The 25,637-nt window shown below is 46.2% G+C and overlaps 1 protein-coding gene across 2 annotated transcripts in view; it reads right to left on the bottom strand.

Moving 5' to 3' along the window:
• Nucleotides 1–25,119, bottom strand: part of rnpc3 (RNA-binding region (RNP1, RRM) containing 3) — a 77,083-nt gene extending 51,964 nt beyond the window's left edge. The window contains exons 1-5 of one of the 2 annotated variants that reach the window (XM_059983661.1): nt 24,829–25,119; nt 24,282–24,458; nt 18,081–18,128; nt 16,339–16,457; nt 1,865–1,954 (exon numbers count right to left, since the gene is read on the bottom strand). In XM_059983661.1, coding sequence (XP_059839644.1) covers nt 1,865–1,954; nt 16,339–16,457; nt 18,081–18,128; nt 24,282–24,446 — 422 coding nt within the window. In that variant the 5' untranslated portion in view covers nt 24,447–24,458; nt 24,829–25,119. Of the gene's footprint in view, nt 1–1,864; nt 1,955–16,338; nt 16,458–18,080; nt 18,129–24,281; nt 24,459–24,772 lie in introns of both variants that reach the window. The other variant, XM_059983660.1, reaches the window with a different exon arrangement.
• Between the last annotated feature and the right edge of the window lie 518 nt (nt 25,120–25,637).

Raw genomic sequence — 25,637 nt, 5'->3', positions numbered from 1 at the left:
TGGTTTAGAGAGCTGAGGGAGAGGGGTGGTTTAGAGGGCTGAGGGATTGGGGTGGTTTAGAGAGCTGAGGGAGAGGGGTGGTTTAGAGTTCGGCTGAGGGATTGGGGTGGTTTAGAGAGCTGAGGGATTGGGGTGGTTTAGAGGGCTGAGGGATTGGGGTGGTTTAGAGAGCTGAGGGAGTGGGGTGGTTTAGGGGGCTGAGGGAGTGGGGTGGTTTAGGGGGCTGAGGGAGTGGGGTGGTTTAGAGGGCTGAGGGAGTGGAGTGGTTTAGAGTTCGGCTGAGGGATTGGGGTGGTTTAGAGAGCTGAGGGAGTGGGGTGGTTTAGAGGGCTGAGGGAGAGGGGTGGTTTAGAGGGCTGAGGGATTGGGGTGGTTTAGAGAGCTGAGGGAGAGGGGTGGTTTAGAGTTCGGCTGAGGGAGTGGGGTGGTTTAGAGGGCTGAGGGAGTGGGGTGGTTTAGAGAGCTGAGGGAGAGGGGTGGTTTAGAGTTCGGCTGAGGGAGTGGGGTGGTTTAGGGGGCTGAGGGAGTGGGGTGGTTTAGAGAGCTGAGGGAGTGGGGTGGTTTAGAGAGCTGAGGGAGTGGGTTGGTTTAGAGGGCTGAGGGAGTGGGGTGGTTTAGAGAGCTGAGGGAGAGGGGTGGTTTAGAGTTCGGCTGAGGGATTGGGGTGGTTTAGAGAGCTGAGGGAGAGGGGTGGTTTAGAGTTCGGCTGAGGGATTGGGGTGGTTTAGAGAGCTGAGGGAGAGGGGTGGTTTAGAGTTCGGCTGAGGGAGAGGGGTGGTTTAGAGTTCGGCTGAGGGATTGGGGTGGTTTAGAGAGCTGAGGGAGAGGGGTGGTTTAGAGTTCGGCTGAGGGAGTGGAGTGGTTCAGAGCTCGGCTGAGGGAGAGGGGTGGTTTAGAGTTCGGCTGAGGGAGTGGGGTGGTTTAGAGGGCTGAGGGAGTGGAGTGGTTCAGAGCTCGGCTGAGGGAGAGGGGTGGTTTAGAGTTCGGCTGAGGGAGAGGGGTGGTTTAGAGTTCGGCTGAGGGAGTGGGGTGGTTTAGAGAGCTGAGGGAGAGGGGTGGTTTAGAGTTCGGCTGAGGGATTGGGGTGGTTTAGAGGGCTGAGGGATTGGGGTGGTTTAGAGAGCTGAGAGAGAGGGGTGGTTTAGAGTTCGGCTGAGGGAGTGGGGTGGTTTAGAGGGCTGAGGGAGTGGGGTGGTTTAGAGAGCTGAGGGAGAGGTGGTTTAGAGTTCGGCTGAGGGAGTGGGGTGGTTTAGAGGGCTGAGAGAGAGGGGTGGTTTAGAGTTCGGCTGAGGGATTGGGGTGGTTTAGAGAGCTGAGGGAGAGGGGTGGTTTAGAGGGCTGAGGGAGTGGGGTGGTTCAGAGAGCTGAGGGAGAGGGGTGGTTTAGAGGGCTGAGGGAGAGGGGTGGTTTAGAGAGCTGAGGGAGTGGGGTGGTTTAGAGGGCTGAGGGAGAGGGGTGGTTTAGAGAGCTGAGGGAGAGGGGTGGTTTAGAGTTCGGCTGAGGGAGTGGGGTGGTTTAGAGAGCTGAGGGAGTGGGGTGGTTTAGAGAGCTGAGGGAGAGGGGTGGTTTAGAGTTCGGCTGAGGGAGTGGGGTGGTTTAGAGAGCTGAGGGAGAGGGGTGGTTTAGAGTTCGGCTGAGGGATTGGGGTGGTTTAGAGAGCTGAGGGAGAGGGGTGGTTTAGAGTTCGGCTGAGGGAGTGGGGTGGTTTAGAGGGCTGAGGGATTGGGGGGGTTTAGAGAGCTGAGGGAGTGGGGTGGTTCAGAGCTCAGCTGAGGATGTGAGCACCAACCTCATTTAAACCCAGCCGACAGGCTGAGCAACACCCATCAGGGAGCCCAGCAACCACACGAGATCAGTGACTCACCCTAGGCTTGGGGCAATCCCACATTCTATAACTGCTGCCTTTGGCTTCGGAACCTCTGTTTCATTTTTGTCGCCTGAAGTTTTATCTATCCTGCAAATAAAAACAGAAGGTGAGAAAAAAATACCTGTAAATCTCCTCAAACCAACGTAACAATGGCCAATTGCCTGACCGCCTCAGCGACCCCAGTTTAATCCCGATTTCCGTCACAGTCTGAGTCAGAATCAGATTTATCATCACTGACGTATATTGTGAAATTTGTTGTTTTGTGACAACAGTACAAGGCAAAACATAAAATATAGTGAAAATATTTTAAAAAGTTGTGCAAAAAGAGAGCAAAGTCGTGAGGTAGTGTTCATGGACTTCACATATCTGGTAGCGTACAGGAGGAAACTGTTCCTAAAGTATTGTGTGCGTGTCTTCAGGCGCCTATCCCTCCACCATGAAGGTAGTCATAGTCAGAGGGTCACAGAAAAGTACAGCACAGAAATAGGCCCTTCAGCCAATCTAGTCTGTGCCAAGCTATTTAAATTGCCTATTCTCATCAATCTGTACTAGGTACCATGGCCCTTCATACCTCTATCATCTATGCACCTATCCAAACTTCTCTTAAATATTGAAATTGAGCTTTCATGCACCACTAGTGCTCACAGCTCGTTCCACACTCTCACGACCCTCTGAGTGAAGTTCCCCTTAAACTTTTCACCCTTAACCCATGACCTCTGGTAGTAGCCCCATCCAAACTCAGTGGACAAAGCCTGTTCGCATTTACACTCTTTATAACCCTCATAATTTTGTATACCTCTATCAAATCTCCTCTCAATCTTCTACGTTCCAAGGAATAACACAAGGGTTGGAGGTGTTGTGGAGAGTGTGGAGGGCTGTCAGAGGTTACAGCGGAACATTGATAGGATGCAAAACTGGGCTGAGAAGTGGCAGATGGAGTTCAACCCAGATAAGTGTGAGGTGGCTCATTTTGGTAGGTCAAATATGGCAGAATATAGCATTAATGGTAAGACTCTTGGCAGTGTGGAGGATCAGAGGGATCTTGGGGTCCGAGTCCATAGGACACTCAAAGCTGCTATGCAGGTTGACTCATGCATTGGCCTTCATCAATCGAAGGCTTGAGTTTAAGAACCGAGAGGTAATGTTGCAGCTATATAGGACCCTGGTCAGACCCCACTTGGAGTACTGTGCTCAGTTCTGGTCACCTCACTACAGGAAGGATGTGGAAACCATAGAGATTTCCAAGGATGTTGTCTGGATTAGGGGGCATGGCTTATGAGAATAGGTTGACTGATTCGGCCTTTTCTCTTTGGAGCGACAGAGGATGAGAGGTGACGTGATAGAGGTGTACAAGATGACGAGCGGCGTTGATCTTGTGGATAGCCAGAGGCTTTTTCTCAGGGTTGAAATGGCTAGCACGAGAGGGCACAGTTTTAAGGTGCTTGGAAGCAGGTACAGAGGAGGTGTCAGGGGCAAGTTGTTTTTTTTACACAGAGTGGTGAGTGCGTGGGATGGGCTGCTGGTGGCGTTGGTGGAGTTGGCAACAATAGAGTCTTTTAGGAGACTCCTGGATGGCTACATGGAGCTTAGAAAAATAGAGGGCTATGGGTAAAGCCTAGGTTGGGACATTTCGGCACAGCTTTGTGGGCCGAAGGGCCTGTATTGTGCTGTAGGTTTTCCATGTTTCTATATCCTAACTTATTCAATCTTTCCTTATTACTCAGGTCATCCGGTCTGAACAACATCCTTGTAAATTTTCTCTGTACTCTTTCAACCTTGTTCACAGTTTTTCAGTAGGTAGGTGATCAGAACTGCAGACAATACACCAAATTAGGCCTCACCATCTTATGCAACTTCAATATAACATCCCATCTCCTGTACTCAATACACAGATTTATAAAGGCCACTGTCCCATAAGCTTTCTTTACAACCCTATCAACCTTTGACTATTATACTATTCCTAATCATATTATACCTCTCCGAATGTTCATAAGTCCTCCCTCTCAGGATCTTCTCCATCAACTTACCAACCACTGAAGTAAGACTCACTGGTCTATAATTTCCTGGGCTTTCTCTACTCCCTTTCTTGAATAAGGGAACAACATCCACAACCCTCCAATCCTCCGGAACCTCTCCAGTCCCCATTGATGATGCAAAGATTACCGTCAGAGGCTCAGCGATCTCGTACCCCAGGCTACTGTGGGAGGCGAGGAACATCTGCCATTCACATTAGGCAGAAAATGTCGTTGGGTAGACTGATGGGACTGAAGGCTGATAAATCCCCAGTGCCTGATGGTCTGCATCCCAGAGTACTTAAGGAGGTGGCTCTAGAAATCGTGGACGCATTAGTAATCATTTTCCAACCTTCTTCTATAGACTCAGGATCAGTTCCTGAGGATTGGAGAGTAGCTAATGTTATCCCACTTTTTAAGAACGGAGGGAGAAAGAAAACAGAGAATTATAGACCAGTTAGCCTGACATCCGTGGTGGGGAAGATGCTGGAGTCAATTATAAAAGATGAGATAGCAGCACATTTGGATAGCAGTAACAGGATCGGTCTGAGTCAGCATGGATTTACGAAGGGAAAATCATGCTTGACTAATCTTCTGGAATTTTTTGAGGATGTAACTATGAAAATGGACAAGGGAGAGCCAGTGGATGTAGTGTACCTGGACTTTCAGAAAGCCTTTGATAATATCCCATAGGAGATTAATGGGCAAAATTAGAGCACATGGTATTGGGGGGTAGGGTACTAACACGGATAGAAAATTGGTTTGCAGACAGGAAACAAAGAGTAGGCATTAACGGGTCCTTTTTAGGAATGGCAGGCAGTGACTAGTAGGGTACCGCAAGGCTCGGTGCTGGGACCGCAGCTATTTACAATATACATTAATGATTTAGATGAAAGGATTAAAAGTAACATTAGTAAATCTGCAGAAAGATACAAAGCTGGGTGGCAGTGTGAAATATGAGGAGGATGTTAGGAGAATGCAGGGTGACTTGGACAGGTTGGGTGAGTGGGTAGATGCATGGCAGATGCAGTTTAATGTAGATAAATGTGAGATTATCCACTTTGGTGGCAAGAATAGGAAGGCAGATTACTATCTGAATGGTGTCAAGTTAGGAAAAGGGGAAGTACAACGAGATCTAAGTGTCCCTGTTCATCAGTCACTGAAAGTAAGCATGCAGGTACAGCAGGCAGTGAAGAAAGCTAATGGCATGTTGGCCTTCATAACAAGGGGAGCTGAGTATAGGAGCAAAGAGGTCCTTCTGCAGTTGCACAGTGCCCTGGTGAGACCAGGAGATATTGTGTTCAGTTCTGGTCTCTTAATTTGAGGAAGGACATTCTTGCTATTGAGGGAGTGCAGCGTAGCTTCACGAGGTTAATTGCTGGGATGGCAGGATTGTCATATGTTGAAAGGTTGGAGCGACTGGGCTTGTATACATTGGAATTTAGAAGAATGAGAGGGGATCTGATTGAAACATATAAGATTATTAAGGGATTAGACATGCTAGAGACAGGAAACATGTTCCCAATGTTGGGGGGAGTCCAGAACCAGAGGCCGCAGTTTAAGAATAAGGGGTAGGCCATTTAGAACGGAGTTCAGGGAAAACTCTTTCACCCAGAGAGTTGTGATTGCTCTGCCTCAGAAGGCAGTGGAGGCCAATTCTCTGGATGCTTTCAAGAAAGTTAGATACTTTCTGCCAAGGTTGAGGCAAGTCCATCTCCCACCCCCCATCCTCAACACATTCTACAAGGGTTGTATTGAGAGCATTCTGAGCAGCTGCATCACTGCCTGGTTCAGAAATTGCACCATCTTGGATCGCAAGATCCTGCAGCGGATAGTGAGGTCAGCTGAGAAGATCATCGGGGTCTCTCTTCCTGCCATCACGGATATTTATACCACACGCTGCATCCGCAAAGGAAACAGCATTATGAAGGACCCCATGCACCCCACATACAATCTCTTCTCCCTCCTGCTGTCTGGGAAAAAGCTCTGAAGCATTCGGGCTCTCACAACCAGACTATGTAACAGTTTCTTCCCCCAAGCTATCAGACTCCTCAAAACCCAGAGCCTGGACTGACACCTTGCCCTATTGTCCTGTTTATTATTTATTGTAATGCCTGCACTGTTTTTGTGCACTTCACGCAGTCCTGTGTAGGTCTGTAGTCTAGCGTAGCTTTCTCTGTGTGTTTTTTTTTGTGTAGTTCAGTCTAGTTTTTGTACTATGTCATGTAACACCATGGTCCTGAAAACCTTTGGCTCATTTTTACTATGCACCGTACCAGCAGTTATGGTCGAAATAACAATAAAAGTGACTTGACTTGAGATAGAGTTCTTAAAGATAGCAGAGTCAAGGGATATGGGGAGAAGGCAGGAATGGAATACTGACTGTGGATGATCAGCCATGATCACATTGATTGGCGGTGCAGGCTCAAAGGGCTGAATGGCCTACTCCTGCACCTATTGTCTATTATCTCATCCAGTCCTGGCGACTTATCCAACTTGATGCCATCCAAAAGCTCCAGCATATCCTCTTTCTTATTAGCTACATGCTCAAGCTTTTCAAGTCCTTTTCCATAGTGAATACTAAAGTAAAGTATTTATTAAGTACCTCTTCTATTTTCTCTGGTTCCATACACACTTTCCCACTGTCACACTTGATAGGTCCTATTCTTTCATGTCTTATCCTCTTGCTCTTCACATACTTGTAGAATGCCTTGGGGTTTAACTTAATCCTGCCCGCCAAGGCCTTCTAATGGCCTCTCCTAATTTCCTTCTTAAGCTCCTTCCTGTTAGCCTTATAATTTTCTAGATCTCTAACATTACCTAGCTCTCTGAACCTTTTGTAAGCTTTTCTTTTCTTCTTGACTAGATTTGTACACCATGGCTTTGTACACCATGGTTCCTGTACCCTACCATAACTGCCCTGCCTCATTGGAATGTACCTATGCAGAACTCCACACAAATATCCCCTGAACATTTGCCACATTTCTTCCATACCTTTCCCTGAGAACATCTGTTCCCAATTTAAGCTTCCAACTTCCTGTCTGATAGCCTCATAACTCCCCTTACTCCAATTAAACACATTTCTGTTCTTATCTCACTCCAATGCTACTATAAAGGAGATAGAATTATGATCACTATCTCCAAAATGCTCTCCCACTGAGAGATCTGACACCTGACCAGGTTCATTTCCCAATACCAGATCAAGTACCGTCTCTCCTCTTGTAGGCTTATCTACATACTGTGTCAAGAAACCTTCCTGAACCCACCTAACAAACTCCACCCCATCTAAACCCTTGCTCTAGGGAGATGCCAATCGATGTTTGGGAAATTAAAATCTCCCACCACGACAACTCTGTTATTATTATACTTTTCCAGAATCTGTCTCCCAATCTGCTCCTTGATATCCCTGTTACTAATGGGCGGCCTGTAAAAAACACCCAGTAGAGTTAATGACCCCTTTCCTGTTCCTAACCTCCACCCACAGAGACTCCGTAGACAATCCCTCCATGATGTCCACCTTTTCTACAGCCGTGACACTATCTCTGATCAAAAGTGCCCCCCCCCCCCCCGTCCTTATTGAACCATCTAAAACCCGGCACTTGAAGTAACCAATCCTGTCCCTGAGCCATCCAAGTCTCTGTAATGGCCACCACATCATAGCTCTGAGTACTGATCTACACTCTATGCTCATCCGCTTTGTTCATAATACTTCTTGCGTTAAAATAGACACATCTCAAACCGTCGGTCTGAGCGTGTCCCTTCTTTATCACCTGGCTAACCCTCCCTCACACATTGTCTCTAAACTTTTTCTATTTGTGAACCAAATAGTTCACCAGTCTTTTCAGTTCAGTTCTCAACCCCCCCCTCCCCCAACAATTCTAGTTTAAACTCTCCCCAGTAGCCTTAGCAAACCTCCTCGCCAGGATATTGGTCCCCTTGGGATTCAAGTGCAACATCCTTTTTGTACAGGTCACACCTGCCCCAAGAGGTCCCAACGATCCAGAAATCTGAATCCCTGCCCCCTACTCCAATCCCTGAGCCACACATTTATCCTCCACCTCATTCTATTCCTATATTCGACATCCACATCACTGAGGACCTCACATGGTCTGTACACACCAGCTGTGTAGTGGAAGAGGCACAACAGCGCCTCTTTCACCTCAAGATGGTTGATGAAGTTTGGTTTGGGCCCCCAAATTCTAAAAGCTTTCTACAGTGGCACAATTGAGAGCATCCTGACTGGCTGCATCACTGCCTGATATGGGAACTGTATCTCCCTTAATCGCAGGACTCTGCAGAGAGTGGTGCGGACAGCCAAGCGCATCTGTAGTTGTGAACTTCCCATGATTCAGGACATTTACAAGGACAGGTGTTTAAAAAGGGTCTGTAGGATCATTGGGGACCCAAGTCATCCCAACCACAATCTATTCCAGCTGCTACCATCCGGGAAGCGGTACCGCAGCATAAAAGCCAGGACCAACAGGCTCTGGGACAGCTTCTTGTGCCAGACCATCAGACTGAAGAACTCACGCTGATTTGAGTGTACTCTATACTACATTGACTGTTCTATTTATTATAGATTATTATAAAGTACTATGATTGCACATTGCACATTTGGATGGAAACATAACGTAAAGATTTTTACTTCACTTGAATGTGAATAAAGTCAATTTAATTCAATTCATCTACTTCCACTCTCTGGCCTCTTCCACACAGCCAATGCCTAATCCAATTTACTACATCTTGAATGCTGAGCGACTGACCCTTCTTGACCAACCTCCCACGTGGGACCTTGTGAAATGCCTAAACTCAGGTCATGAGAGTGTGGAATGAGCTGCCAGCAATTGTGGTGCATGCAAGCTCAATTTCAATGTTTAAGTGAAGCTTCGATAGGTACATAGATGATAAGGGTATGGAGTTGATGGGCCAAAGTGCCTGTTCCTGTGCTGTACTGTTCAGTGCTCCATGAAAATGAGCAAGTAACATTTGAAGTGAAGCACTGGCAGCTGTGTGTGGGCAGAGGTGGCAAATCAATGAGGCAGCTTTTCCAAGGCTGGTGATCAGTCACTGAACTTGGCAGTGATGCCTTGGAAAGGACAATGAACAACTGTGGCTAAAAGAGGAAGGTTGCTGGGATCGACAGGATTGATGGGGTGGCAAGGTATTGTAGCTGTTAGCATGATATTCTTTCAGAACCAAGTAGCTGTTTGCATGTGACAGCGACCACACTCCAGTACATCGCTTCGAAAGGTGGGCTAAACCGGGTAAAGGTAGCCAACAGACATGCCAGTCTCAGCATGTGAAGTCAGCTTTGGTGTACTGGGTGGACGAGATCTACAGTGAGATCCAACAGCCAGGGTGGCGGTTCTGCAACACTTTGAGGAGGGCGAAGGGCATGACGAGGCACAGAAGGCATCCTCTGCTGCTAAAGATGATTCTAGTTGTGACGACTACTTGTATCACTGGACCTGGACTTCTGAGGTCAAGACAGTGGAACTGTACTGCACAATGGCTTTTCCACTTTAAAAACTCTCTTGCATTTGCCTCCAGTCATTGTTCGATATGACAGACAACCTCCATTACAGCACCAGTGACCTGGTTCAATCCCATCCCCGCCTGCAGGAAGTCTGTTGTCCGTTTCCTCCCACATGGGTTAGTAGGTGAATTGGTCACATTGTGTAATTGGGCTCACTGGGCCAGAAGGGCCTGTTACTATGCTAAATAAAACTAAATGATGAGGGGATGAGTCTCCTCGCAGGGAGTCGAGGACTGGGGAAGGGGGCACAGTTTCAGAATCAGGGGCTTCCATTTAAGGCTAACTTTGGAAAGAATTACTTGTCTTCAACTACTGTCAGCCTCCAGGATACTAACCCCCAGAGAGCTGTTGAGGCTGAATCCTTGCATCTATTTGCAGCTGGGAGAGGGAAGTTCATTCAGTCAGGAAACAAAAATGGGCAAGAAAGTGGACTTGAGGAAATTTGGAGCAGCCAGGATTGCAGTGAACATTGGAGCAGACTCGAGAGTCCCAGTGATATCCTCCTGTTTCCATTTCTCATGGCTTTATAGGCTGCAGAGAGCAATGGACTCGGCCCAAAATATGGCAGAAGGCTAATCAATCCTTAAAGAGCCCCACCATCCAGGCCAGGCCATCTTTTGACAGCAACCATCAGGAAGGCCCACACCAGCAGGTTCATGAACAGTTACATCCCTTCAACCATTTGGTTCCTGAACCATACTGTATAAACCTAGTCACTACAGTTCAGCAAAACCATCAACTAAAATGGACTGTTATTTTTGTTATAATTGTAAAAATTGTACATAATTCATGTTTCTACCAGAATATTTGATGCTCAATGCCATTGCAAGAAATATTTTCATTGCACCTGGTCACACATGGACTTGTGCAGATGCCGATAAACTCTACTGATCCCTTTGCCAGGTGTAAAGGTTTTGTTGGGTATTTAGGAACATGAGTTATAGGGAAAGGTTGACAAGGTTAGGACTTTATTTCGTAGAGTGTAGGAGAATGGGGGGGAGAGTTGTTACAGATATACACAATTATGAGGGATATAGCTAGGGTGTGTCTCAAACAGCCTCTGACAACCAAGTCCAGCTCCTGGCCTTCACATGTGGCATAGTTCTTATTTCTCACTGACAGAAGGGGCAAAGGTGGGTCCCTGGCACCTTAAAACCAGTTGCTCCGGGCAGATGGGGCTTGTTGACCACGGATGGTAGCTCATCTAGGAGAGGGAAACTCCAATTACAAACCCCCACTGCCTTGCTCGCTCACGGGAAAGGCTTTGGGAGTAAACCCCGAAGAAAAATCCGGAGTCGGAGTCCCGAAGACGGCTGACTGCTGTACCCAGCACCGGCACGGCAACTCCTGCGATGCTGCTGGCACCAAACTGTACCGACCTCCGTCGTTCCTTTGGACCCGTCATCAGCATGGGGGGGGGGGGGGGGGTCCCACTGACGGATCTCCATATCAACTCTGCCCTGGCTTGCGCCCTGGAGAGGCCACTCCAGCTTCGCTTTATAGTGCCGGACAAACATGGGAAGCAGCAGTTACTGGTTATAAGTCATAATGCTTGATTGGCGTAGAGCATGGCGCCAGGAGTTGCTTCCAATGATGGGAGAAGCCATCGCATTTCACTGGACAGCTACTGCCCGCCTCAAGCTGAGCAGCCCCCAGCCAATAAGGTGCTGTCCTGCCACAGTCAGGCTTCCTCATTGGGTGCATGGGGACAATGGATTATTCCACAAAGAGCTGACTGTAACTACTGCACCAGACAAGAAAGAAAACAAATCAAATAAGACAACTCCCCTCAAGTTGGGATGCTGGAATGTCTGCACAATGATGACTGGACTTGACCAAAACCTCAAGGATATTGAAGATGCACGAAAAACAGCGGTCATTAACAATGACCTACTAAGGCTCAAGATATAGATGCCCTACAAGAAACACATTTGGCTGATTCAGGTACACTGAAGGAAAGGGACTACACATTTTTCTTACAGGGAAAGAACCAAGATGAGCGCCGTGAGCATGGAGTGGGTTTTGCCATTAGGAACTCCTTGTTGCAAATGGTGGAGCCATCAGAAAATGGATCAGAACGACTTATGACTCTGCGCCTACACACCAGTCATGGCCCATATCTCTCGTCAGTGTGTATGCCCCTGCCTTGAACTCCCCCTCTGAGGCAAGACATGTTGTACGACAAATTAGAAGCTATTGTCTGGAATATTCCCAGTGATGAGCACCTCGTTCTCCTTGGTGACTTCAATGCCAGAGTGGGAGCTGATAACGATTCCTGGCCCTCTTGTCTTGGCCACTTTGGAATTGGCAAAATAAATGACAATGGACAACGTCTCCTGGAGTTCTGGTCCTATCACGGCCTGTGTGTAACTAACTCCTACTTTCAGACCAAGTCCCAGTACAAGGTCTCATGGTGACATCCAAGGTCTAAACACTGGCACCAGCTAGACATGATCATTACCAGGCACTCTTTCATCAACTCTGTACTAATCACTCACTCATACCACAGTGCAGACTGCGATACAGATCGTGCTTTAGTATGCCGCAAGATCAAACCATGTCCGAAGAAAATCCACCACTCCAAACAAACTGGAAAACCTCGCATCAACACAACAGAGATGAAACAGTCAGAAAAGGTTGCCCAGTTTGCCAAGTTAGTACCGGGTGCTATGACTACCTCCTCACAAGGAGATACTGCAACAGAACAATGGTCATATCTTCGCGACACCATCCACGAATCAGCACTCTCTATCTTTGGAAGAAAGACCACAAAGAGCAGTGACTGGTTTGAGGCAAAGTCCAACATCATGACTCCTGTCATCAAAGCCAAGCGTGCGGCTCTCACAGAGTACAAGCACTCACCATCTGACCAAACACTCCAGGCTCTTCGAGCTGCTAGAAGCAAAGTGCAACAGACTGCAAGGCAGAGTGCAAATGAGTACTGGCTCCAGCTCAGTGAGGACGTTCAGGCAGCAGCTGTGACAGGCAACATCAGATTTATGTATGATGGTATCAAGAAGGCCCTTGGCCCATCACAGAGCAAGACAGCATCCCTGAAGTCATCCAGCGGTGAAATTATCACCGATAAAAGCAAGCAGATGGAACTCTGGGTAGAACACTACTCTGAGCTCTACTCGAGGGAAAACGTTGTTAGCTCAGCCACTGATGCCATCGATTGACTACCACTCATGGATGAACTCGACTCCGAACCAACCATTGAGAACCTCTGGCCCCAGGGAAAGCTCCCGGCAATGATGGGATTCCTCCAGACCTGATCAAACACTGCAAGAGCTCACTCTTCTAACCTTTACACGGGGTCCTTCATCAGTGCTGGAAGGAATAGGCAGTACCACAGGATATGCGTGACTCCAAAACTGTCACTTTATACAAGAACAAGGGTGATAGGACTGACTGCACCAACTACAGGGGTATCTCCCTCTTGAGTATTGTCGGCAAAACCTTTGCTCATGTAGCTCTGGCACATCTACAAACTCTGGCAGAATGGGTCTACCCGGAGCCCCAATGTGGTTTTCGTGCAAGAAGGTCAACTGTCAACATGATTTCCTCACTGTCAACTCCAGGAGAAGTACAAGGAACAACAAAAACCCCTCTATGTTGCTTTCATCGACTTGACCAAGACATTCGACCTTGTCAGCAGGGATGGGCTCTTTCAGATTCTCCTCAAGATCGACTGTCCCCTGAAACTCCAAATTCCATGACGACATGAGGGCTACTGTTCAGTACAATGACAGCTCACCAGAACCCTTCACTATTCATAGTGGAGTCAAACAAGAATGCATGTTGGCCCCAACATTATTCAGCATCATCTTCTCTCTGCTATTGAAGCACGTGTTCAGGACGTTGACAGAAGGCATCTACATGCACACCAGGTCTGATGGGCGGCTGTTCAACCCTGTGTGCCTGAGAGCAAGAACAAAGGTGTGAAAGATCTTAATACGCGACATGCTAATTGCCGATGACACTGCTATAACCTCGCACACCAAACAGCAACTACAAACTCTCATGGACCGCTTCTCTAAGGCATGCAAGGACTTCGGGCTCACCATCAGCCTAAAGAAAACAAATGTCCTTGCCCAGATCGTAGTGGAGACACCAGTCATTACCATCGACAATTACGATATGGAAGTGGTCCACGAGTTCACGTACCATTAGCGACACTCTGTCCCTCGTTGCTGAAATCAATAGGCGTATCGGCAAAGCAACATCGATCCTTGCTCGACTCTCCTCGCGGGTCTGGGAGAATCCAAAACTCCCTACAAAGACCAAGACTGCTGTGTACAATGCATGTGTTACCAGCACCCTCCTGTATGGTAGTGAGACGTGGACCATCTACTCCAAGCAGAAAAGGAAACTCAATAGCTTTCACCTGCGCAGCCTTTGCCGCATCCTCGGCATCACCTGGAGAGACAAAGTCCCAAACTCTGAGGGCCTCTCCCGTGCTGGACTTCCCACAAACGCTTTTAAGACAATGCAGACTGCGCTGGCTGGGCCACGTCCGTCATATGAAGGATGGTAGACTGCCAAAGGACATCCTCTACAGAGAACTAGCAACAGGCAAGAGGAACATTGGTAGACCCCAGCTTCGCTTCAAGGATATCTGCAAGTGAGACATGAAAGCCTTAAAAATCAACACAGAGTGCTGGGAGGATACAGCAGATGACCGCAACAAATGGCAAGGTCCTCTTCAGCAACACCTAGTACAAGGTGAAAGAGTGATCCTGAGTCAGTTTGAGGAGTGGAGAGCTAAACGGAGAGCACAGCGGACAACAATTCCACGACGCCCTACACGTGCAGCACCCATGGCAGAGCCTACCGTTCCAGGATCGGCCTCAATAGCCACAGTTGACGCTGCTCGACAAACGAGTGACTATCAGAGGCACAGAACCCATGGTCGACCACGACCGACAGAGGCCACATACACAGATAGGGTAAATTCAAGCAGGCATTTTCTACTGAGATTGGGTGAAACTAGAACTAGAGGTGATAGATTAAGGGTGAAAGGAGAAATGTTTAAGGGAACATGAGTGGGAACTTCTTCACCCAGGATGGTGAGAGTGTGGAATGAGCTGCCTGTGGAAGCGGTGAATGTTGGTTCAATTTCAACATTGAAAAGAAATTTGGATAGGTACATTAGTGGGAGGGCTATGGACTGGGTGCAGATTGATTGAACTAAGCACAGTAACAGTTTCGTACAGATTAGATGGACCAAAGGCCTGTTTCCCTGCTGTACAACTATGACTTTATAACGCTAGAAAAGCTCTTTTAAAAATGACACTTTACTGCCCCCCTGTGGATATTCTGCAACACTGTCAATTCAGATCTGAGGCCAATGGATATATAAAAGAACTGTATTGACTTATTTCTTACATCCTTCACATACATGGAGTAAAAATCTTTACGTTATGTCTCCATCTAAATGTGCAATCATAGTACTTTATAATAATCTATAATAAATAGAACAGTCAACGTAATAGTCAGGATGCTCTCAATTATGCCCCTGTAAAAAAGTTCTTGGGACTTGGGGGCCCATACCAAACTTTCTCAACTGTCTGAGGTGAAAGGGGTGCTGTTGTGCCTTTCTCCACCACACACAGCTGGTGTGTACAGACCACGTGAGGCTCTTGGTGATATAGATGCTGAGGAACTTAAACCCTCTCAACCCAAGATCCATTAATGTCAATAGGGGTTAGCCTGTTTCCATTCCTCTTATAATTCACAACCAGTTCCTTTGGTTTTGCAACATTGAGGGAGAAGTTGGTTTCTTGACACCACTGTGTCAGGGTGATGACTTCTTCCCTGTACGCCACCTCGTTATTGTTTGAGATAAGGCCTTAGTCTATAACGTTTAGATACATTTGTCATATCGAAACATACAGTGAAGTACATAGTTTGTGGCAATGACCAACACAGCCTGAGGTTGTGCTGGGGAACGTCTCAAATGTTACCACACTTCAGGCATTAACATAGTATGATCACACCTCATTAATTCTAACCCGTACGTCTTTGGAATGTGGGAGGAAAGCTGAAAGGCAGGAGGGAATTGGCACCACTCTCCAATCAGGATCTCAACCCCACCGAGAGTACAGCACTTGCTCAGTAATACCCCTTCGGGCACCATCCACCCACAGCTCACCATTCCCCTTTGTGGAGTGTCAGGAATCAGCTGGGGGGTATGGAAATATGAGGTGCTTAGACACAACCCATTTGAGAGGGCCAGTGAGCCAACACCCCCACAGTCAGCTTTGTTACCTGGACAGGATAGTCCAAATTTGAGGGCCAGCCACAAAACCCCAGTCTTCCCACCCACAGATCGAAAGAGAGCTTTTATCACGTTGGCCTTTGTAAATCAGGGTATTGAGTACAGGAGGTGGAGTGGTATGTTGATGTTGTATAAGACTTTGGTGAGGCCAAATTTGAAGAACTGCATGAAGTTCTGGTCACCTAGCTAGAGGAAAGATATCAATAAGATTGAGAGAGTACAGAGAAAATTTACATGTTATAGGGAATGGTTGAATAGGTTGGGACTTTATTCCCTCGAATGTAAAAGATTGAGGAGAGATTCGATTCAGGTATACCTGAAGTTATGAGGGATATGGCAGGCATTTTCCACTGAGATTGGGTAGGACTTCAACTAGAGATCATGGGTTAAGGGTGAAAGGTGAAAAGTTTAAGTGGAACATGAGGGAGAACTTCTTTTCTCAGAGGGTCGTCTGAGCATGGAATGAGCTGCTGCCGGAAGTGATGGATGCAGGTTAAGTTTGAGAGATTTAGATAGGTACATGGATGGGTGAGGTCTGGAAGGCTATTGTTTGGATGTTTCAATGGGACTCAGCACAGACGAGATGGGCCAATGGATCTATTTCCATGCTGTACCACTCACGGTAGAGAAGGAGGTGACGTACGGTTTGCCTCTGTCAGAGAACGTCTCCTGCTCCGGAGCCTCAGTGTGCTCTTGTCCCTTGGCAAACTCTACCACCAGAGAGTGGCCCAGGCAGTTCAGCTGGTGCAGCCTGGACAGGGCCTGCAAAAGACGTCACATGTTAGAACAGTAGGTCTGCTGTTGGTGTGCTATTGTCACATGAGCCAACACAAAGTGAAAAACTTGTCTTGCATATCTCAGTTCACTGAAGTAGAAGAAAGTAAAACAAAGGGAGCATATAAAAGAAAGGCACATGGATGAAACAAAAATGGAGGGTGATGCAGGAGGAAAGGGTTAGATTCATCATAAGAGCAGGTTAAAAGGCTAGCAGCACATTGTAGGCCAAAGGGCCTGTATTGTGCTGTAACGTTCTATATTAATAACAGGGCAGAATAAAGGGAAAAGGCTACACAGAAAGTGCAAGATCTTAACCAGGTAGATTGTGAGGCCAACAATCCATTGCATTGTACAAGACCACAAGATACTGAAGCAGAGGGAGAATGAATGAGTGCGGGCGAAGTAAGGAAATTAGGCCACTAATCCCATCAAGTCTGCTCTGCCACTCCAACTTGGCTGATTCATTAACCCTCTCAACCCCATTCTCCTGCCTATAACACCCTGACTGATCAAGAGCCTATCAAGCTCCGCTTTGAATATATTCAATGCCTTGGCCTCCACAGCCATGTATTGCAATGAATTTCACAGATTCACCAACCTTTGCTGAAAGAAATTCCTCTTCATCTCTGTTCTAAAGGGACATCCTTATATTCTGAGGCTGTGCCCTCTGATCTTAGACTCCCCCACATCCTCTCCATGTCCACTTTACCTCAGCCTGCCAATATTCAATAGATATCAAAGAGAAACCCCCCTCAGTGAGAACCCCAGTGAGAGGCCCAGAGCCATCAAATGTTAACCCTTTCATTCCTGGGATCATTCACATGAACCTCCTCTGGTCCCTCTCACATTTTTCTTTAGATAGGGCCCAAAACTGCTCGTAATACTTCAAATGACCAATGTTTTACAAAGCCTCAACATTATATCCTTGCTTATATACATATAGAACATAGAAATTTACAGCACATTACAGGCCCTTCAGCCCACAATGTTGTGCCGACCATGTAACCTACTCTAGAAACTGCCTAGAATTTCCTTACTGCATAGCCCTCTGTTTTTCTAAGCTCTATGTACCTATCTAAGATGCTCTTAAAAGACCCTATTGTATCCGCTTCTACCACCAGCGCCAGCAGTGCATTCCACGCACCCACCACTCTGTGTCAAAAACTTACCCCTGACATCCCCTCAGTACATAATTCTAATCACCTTTAAAACTATGCCCCTCGTGTTAGCCATTTCAGCCCTGAGAAAAAGCCTCTGGCTATCCACATGATCAATGCCCTTTAGATATTCTAGTCCTCTCGACATTTACTAACGTTTACAGGAAAGAACATATATAATAGAACGGGTACATTTATGGCAGAGATTGAAAGGCTGTTGATTAGTCAAAGTGTCAGAGGCTACGGAGAGAAGGCAGGAAAACGTGGATAATAAATCAGCCATGATGCAATGGTGGAGCAGACTTGGTAGACCAAATGGTCTAATTGTGCTCCCATATCCGATGGTCAAAAATGAATTTCAAGCTAGATTTTCCTACTTCAATAATTAACTTTGCACGTTGACTGTATAAATCTATTCAGTTTGATCAGGGTGCTTACACAGAGCACCTACCTTGGCTGCTGCGTGGGCAGATGAGAACGTTGCATAAGCTGTATGTTTCTGCAAAAGAGAAAAATTATACAAGAAATTGATTTAAACAAGAATATTGTTCATTCCTTCAGAACAGCACTCATCAGGACTGGGTGCAGCATGGAGAGTGGCTGCCAAACAGCACCAGAGACCTGGGCTCTGATCAACTACCCACAGATTCCACACCTCACCCTCACACCGTGGGACAATTTACAATAGCTTGTTAACCCATCCACCTGCATGTCTGACATGTGGTGAGAGCCAGAGTACTGGGGGGAAAAAAAAAATCACATGGTCACAGTGAGAACATGCAAACTCCACACAGACAGTGCGGGGATTGAACCAGAGTGTCTGAACAGTGAGGCAGTGGCTCGTCTCGCTAGGTCACCCTACGTCGTGTGGTCACCTGAATACTGATGAATACATTACTTTATTTCAAGATACAGCACAGAAAAGGCACTTCCAGCCCAACCATCCTGTACCACCCGATCGCAGCCATGTGACCAATTAACATTTTACTTATTTAGAGACCAGGACCTTCCTGCCCAAGCCACACCACCCAGCAACCCATCTGTTAAAAACTAGCCTAATCACAGGACAATTTACAAACTGTCGTGCCTTTGGAATGTGGGAGGAAGCCAGAGCACCCAGAGGAAACCCACGTGCACACAGGAAAACGTATAAGCTCCTTACAGATGAAGCCGCAATTAAACTCCAAACTCTGATGCCCCAAGCATCATGCCAACTGCTCGCTGCTATGACGCCCATGTAACGTGTATGTGGTTGGAAACTGGAGCACCTGCAGGAAATCCCTGTGGACAGAGCTAGAATGCACAAACTCCTTATAGCAGCAGTTATCAAAGCAACACACACAAATGCTGGAGGAACTTGGCAGGCCAGGATATGAATAAAAGTTGACATTTCAGGCCAAGGCACTTTATCAAATCCATAGATGCTGCCTGACCTGCTGAGTTCCTCCAGCATTTTGTGTGTTGTGCAAGCTTTCCAGTATTTGTACAATCTCGTGTTTGTGGTGGGGTTTGAATGCTGGTCATTTGGACTGTAAAGCATTATACTAAGCTCTATGACACTATGCTGCCACAGTTACCAGAGTAGTTATTCATGTAAACAGGCGAAGACTGCGTAGCTTTGTAAAAGGGGAACCATGTTTGCCCAATTTAATGGAGCTCTTTGAAAGAGGAACATATGCTGTGTGTGTACCAGATGCATAAATCCAGGAGGCAACTGATATAAAGCAGCTCAAAGGTCAATGCAAAAAATAAAAGCTTGTAGTGTAGGAGGTAGAATGTTGAGTTGAATAATGATTGGATGGCTAACACGTAAAAGAGAGCACAAGATGTAATGACTGGTGTGGCACAGAGATCGACAAAGGGACCTGACTTCTACCATTTCTATAAATGATTTGAAACAAAGACCAAAACATAAAGAATCATGGAGTGTTATAGCACCGAACCAGGCACTTTGGCCCATCGAGTCCATGCTGAACGGTACGTCTCTGGACTGTGGCAGGAAACCAGAGCAGCCGGAGAAAACTCACATGGTCACAGGGAGAATGTACAAACAGCAGTGGGATTGAACTTGCTTGACTGAGACTATAAACTGCTACAACTATTATGCTGCTTATCTGCGCTAGTGTGTGTATACTAGTGGGAGTTGTGTATAATTTATGTTAAATTAAGTTTATTTTAACTTATATTTGTCATGCTGCTGCAAAAAGCTGATTTTCTTGGCATCGATACACTGTGTGTGCTTGTAGCAATAAACTTGAACTTCACCAAAGTTTTATACAGTTAAAAAAGGACTTCCCAACTTTGAATTGATGAAGGACTATAAGAGTGCCATATGCTTTCTTTACCATCCCACCCAACTGTGTTTCCATTTTCTGGGAGTTTTGGGCTTGTACCCCAACACCTCTCTGTTGATCAACACTCCACAGGGTCCTGCCATATATTCACCTTGTATCTTTCCAAACTACGACACCACACACTCTGGATTAAACTGCATTTGCCATTTCTTTGCCCAGATCTCCAACTGATCTCTATTCTTTGTCACTGTTCACAACTCCAGCAATGTCAAGATTCAAGATTGTTTGATGTTATTTCCAGTACACAAGTGCAAAAGAAAGCAAGATAATTGTTACTCTGGAATTGAGGTAGCACAAAAAAATTATAAAGAACACAATAATAAAAAATCAGTGAATGTAAATACATTAAGATAGCTGAGATACATAGATCGAATGAGTCTGGTGGCCCTGGTGTGCATGCTACATTGCCTCCTCCCTGATGGGAATGGGACAAGCAGTCCATGAGCATATATATATACTGGTGCCAAGCTGTATCAGCCCTTGCTTTTCCCTTGTACAACATCGGTGTTGTGGAGAGCGGAGACTTGCTGCATGGGCAACTGCCGGTTTCCCATACAACTGATGTTTATCCATTAGTCTCGCGAGACCATGGATCTGTTCCTGGAATGGTTTCCAGGGTACAGGCCTGGGCAGGGTTGTATGGAAGACCAGCAGTTGCCCATGCAGCAAGTCTCCCCTCTCCACAACACCAAAGTTGTTTTTTTTTATTTATATAAAAAATACACACACATATATATGTACATATATTCAGTATTAGCTTCAAACATACTAATCAGACCACTTACACTTTCTTGAACAGCATTGTTACTGAATCTATAAGATCTGGTCTGTACTATGAGACAAGTAAAATTAGTGATCTTGTGGCTAGGAAAGAGTAATCCCAGTATGATTGTATTTTTCATACAATTGAAAGGTGCAATAGTTCAATCTAAAACCAGTGTATTCTGCCTAAACAATGGAGACTACAATGATATGAGGGAGGATTTGGCAAGTGTAGACTGGGAACACAGGCTAAATGGTGGGACAGTTGAGGAACAACTTTCTTTTTTCAATCTTTTTATTATTATTATTATTAATATCAACATAATAAGATTAATACATAGATAATGGGATTACAAACATACAAATTTAAACTGAACATGCAAGGATACATAAGCAATAGTTACAATATAAATGAGTCTTCCCAAATCATGGACGATACAAGTAACATATAAACAAAGCAAACCTAGGTATATCATAATATATATATTTAAAAAAAAACTGAAAAGAGAAAAAGAAAAAAAATTTATGCCATAAAACTAATCTAACAACCTAATAACTAATAAGGAAAAGAAACGAAAAAAGAAAAAAAGGGAAAAAAAGAGCTGTTTATAATATCTAACAAAAATACGAAATCATCAGTGTCATCAACTCTGATCCTCTCAACATATGTAAAATGAAAACTGGAAAAACAAATAGGCTTGGAACAGGGTCACATTACATCATATGAAAATATTGAATAAATGGTCTCCATATCTTTTCAAATTTAATAGAAGTATCAAATACAACACTTCTAATTTTTTCTAAATTTAGGCAGAACATAGTTTGAGAGAACCAATGAAATACGGTAGGATTAATTTCTTTCCAATTCAACAAAATAGGTCTAGCGATTAATGTAAGAAATGCAATCATTCGACAAGCAGAAGAGGATAAATGGACTGAGTCCATCACTGGTAAACCAAAAATTGCAGTAATAGGATGAGGTTGTAAATCAATGTTCAATACGGTGGAAATAATATCAAAAATGTCTTTCCAATATTTTTTCAAAAGCAGACAAGACCAAAACATATGAGTTAAAGATGCTATCTCAGAATGACATCTGTCACAAATAGGACTTATATAGGAATAAAAATGAGCCAATTTATCCTTGGGAGGAACAACTTTCAAAGAGATTTTTCACGATGCTCAACAAAAGTATATTCCAGTTAAAAGTAAGGACAGTAAGGGGGGGGGGGGGGGGGGAAGAGCCAGCCTTGGATAACTAAGGAAATAAAGAAGGCATCAAACTAAAAAAGCTCCTGCATACAAAGTTGCCAAGAGTAGTGGGAAACTGGAAGATTGGAAAAAGTTTAAAAAGCAACAAAGGACCACTAAGTGAGCAATAAAGAAAGAGAAGATAGATTATGAAAATAAACTAGCACAAAATATAAAAACAGAAAGTAAAGATTTTATAATTATATAAAGCAGAAAAGGGTGGCTACAGTGAACGCAGGTCCCTTGGAGGACGAGAAGGTGGAGATGATATTGGGTAATGAGGAAATGGCTGAGGCTTTGAATGATTATTTTGTGTTGGTCTGCATGGTGGAGGACACATCTAACACACCAAAGGGAGAGGTTATGGATGTGATGGGAGGTGTGGACCTCAATAGCTATCACTAAAGAGACAGTACTGAGCAATCTTGTGGGTCTGAAGATAAGTAAGCCCCCTGGTCCAGATGGAATGCATCCCAGGGTACTGAAAGAAATGGTAGAGGTTATAGTTGAGGCTTTGGCGATAAATTATTAAAATTCTCTGGGCAGGTCCACACAGATTGGAATAAGATGAATATCACGCCACTTTCAAAATAAAACTGTAGGTAAAAGGTAGGTAACTATAGGACAGTTAGATAAACATCTGTCGTTGGGAAAATACTTGAAGCTATCATTAAAGAAGAAATAGTGAGGCGTCTGGAAAGAAATGGATCCATCAGGCAGATGCAGCTTGGATTCAGCAAAGGCAGGTCCTGTTTGTCAAACTTACTGGAGTTCTTTGAGGACATAATGAGCACAGTGGACAGAGGGGAACAGATGGACGTTATTTACTTGGATTTCCAGAAGGTGTTGCATAAAGGACTTATCCTTAAGATAAGGATGCATAGAGTTGGGGGTGATGTATTAGCAAGAATAAAGGATTGGTTAACTAATAGAAAGCAGAGAGTTGGGATACATGGGTTTTACTCTGGTAAGCAATCAGTGGTGAGCGGTGTGCCACAGAGGTTGGTGCTGGGCTCATAATTGTTCACAATATATATTAATGATCTGGAAGTGGGGGGGACTAAGTTTGCTGATGACCCTAAATTGAGTGGAAAAGCAAATTGTGCAGAGCATATGGAGAGTTTGCAGAGAGATATAGATAGGTTAATTGAGTGGGCAAGGATCTGACAAATGGAGTACAAAGTTGGTAAATGTGAGGTAATCCATTTTGGACGGAAAAATGGAAGAGCAGGTTATTACTAAATGATAAAAGGTTGCATCATGCTGCTGAGCAGAGGGACTTGGGAGTGCTTGTGCAGGAATCGCAAAAGATTGTTTTGCAGGTGCAGCAGGCTATCAAGAAGGCAAATGGAATGTTGGTCTTCATTGCTAGAGGGATTGTATTTAAGAGTAGGGAGATTATACTGGAACTCCATAGGTTACTGGTGAGGCCACATCTGGAGTACTGCATGCAGTGCTGATGTAAACAATGACCAGTTCTGGTCTCTTTACTTGAGGAAGGACTGGCTTTGGAGGCAGTACAGAGGAGGTTGATTCTAGAGACGATGGGGTTAGACTATGAGGACAGATTGAGTTGCCTGGGACTGTACTTGCTGGAATTCAGAAGAATGAAAGGAGATCTTATAGAAACATATAAAATTATGAAAGGGATAGATAAGATAGAGGTAGGAAAGTTGCTTTCACTGGTGGGTGACACTGGAGCTAGGGAACATAGCCTCAAGATTCGGGGGAGTAGATTTAGGATGGAGATGAGGAGAAACTGCTTTTCCAAGAGTGGTGAACCTGTGGAATTTTCTGCCCAATGCGGCAGTAGAGGCTACCTCAGTAAATATATTTAAGACAAGGTTGGATACTTTTACATAGTAGGACAATTAAGGGTTATGAAGAAAAGGCAGGTAGGTGGGACATGAATCCATGGTTAGATCAGTCATGATCTTATTAAATGGCAGAGCAGGCTTAACAGGCTAGATAGCCAACTCCTGTTTGTATTTCTTAAGTTCTTAAAACAGTTTCCAGCTGAGACCCTTCATCAGGAAGGGTCCCCTGTTTCTCCGACATTTGAAGTGTATATGTGTTGCTTTGGATTTCCAGCATCTGCAGATTTTATCATGTTTATTTGTCTTTGTTAATGCATAGTTTTTCATAAATTCTATATTTCTCAATTTTTCCTGTAAATCCCTGTAAGAAAATTAATCTAAAGATAGCATATTGTGACAGTTATGTGCTTTGAACATTCTCCCTAAAGTTCAACATGTAGTTTTAATGGTGTTTGTTAAGAACCTTACCAGACGGCCTTTGTCCGGCAAGACTCGAACCGATTCTGCTCCAAAATACTTCAGCAGATCCACCTTCTCACTGCTGGTCAACTCGGACGGGAGGTGTCTCACCAGAATGGTCTGGCTGCTTTTGATGGGAGGGGAAATGTTCTCGCCAGAGCCGGGAGCAGCCATGGTTCTGGGTGACTAACAAATAGTGCACGTTAGAGTCCAGGAAGAGGACTCAGAGAAAGTGGGAAGGGAGAGGTAGTGAGGAGATAGCTGGGATGGGGGAGGGGAGAGGAAAACAGGGCCAGAGGAGGTTGGTAGAAGTAGGGAACAGAGGTAAGAATGGTGGTAACAGGTAGTAGATGCTGGTACGATGGGGAGGGACAAGGAGGTCGATAAGGGAACAGCAGGGGGGATGATGGGATAGGTGGGTTGATTGTGGAGAGGCAAGTGCGGATTAGGGGGATATAAAGCACCCCCAGCCCAAAACCCATTCAATCGCTCCCCATTACCTCCGCTCTCTTTTCCCCCCCCCACTCTCACGAATTACTTCACCCCTCACACTCACCGGAAGCCGCTCCGCGAAGCTCTGCAACCACACTCGCAAACCTCGTGCCTTCCCGTGACGTGTCTGAGCCGCCAACCAATCAGCGCGCGGGAACCCCCGGCCCCACCCCCTGTCCGGCGCTGAGTGACAGTGGCGGCCCAGGTGTGCGGCAATGAGTGACAACTGCGATGAGTGACGGTAGATGACCACGTGACGCAGAGCGGGCTCTCGCCTCGCCTCCCCCCCGGCGGCTGTGAGTAACAGCAGCTCGTCCCGCCTCTCGGAGCGGCGGTGAGTGACAGCAGCTCGTCCCGCCTCTCAGGGCGGCGGTGAGTGACAGCGGCTCGTCCCGCCTCTCAGGGCGGCGGTGAGTGACAGCGGCTCGTCCCGCCTCTCAGGGCGGCGGTGAGTGACAGCGGCTCGTCCCGCCTCTCAGGGCGGCGGTGAGTGACAGCGGCTCGTCCCGCCTCTCAGGGCGGCGGTGAGTGACAGCGGCTCGTCCCGCCTCTCAGGGCGGCGGTGAGTGACAGCGGCTCGTCCCGCCTCTCAGGGCGGCGGTGAGTGACAGCGGCTCGTCCCGCCTCTCAGGGCGGCGGTGAGTGACAGCGGCTCGTCCCGCCTCTCGGAGCGGCGGTGAGTGACAGCGGCTCGTCCCGCCTCTCAGGGCGGCGGTGAGTGACAGCGGCTCGTCCCGCCTCTCGGAGCGGCGGTGAGTGACAGCGGCTCGTCCCGCCTCTCGGAGCGACGGTGAGTGACAGCGGCTCGTCCCGCCTCTCAGGGCGGCGGTGAGTGACAGCGGCTCGTCCCGCCTCTCAGGGCGGCGGTGAGTG

This window comes from Hypanus sabinus, chromosome 11 (genome assembly GCF_030144855.1).
Source record: "Hypanus sabinus isolate sHypSab1 chromosome 11, sHypSab1.hap1, whole genome shotgun sequence".
Classification (NCBI taxonomy): domain Eukaryota; kingdom Metazoa; phylum Chordata; class Chondrichthyes; order Myliobatiformes; family Dasyatidae; genus Hypanus; species Hypanus sabinus.
This window is presented reverse-complemented; position numbering and strand designations above follow the sequence as displayed.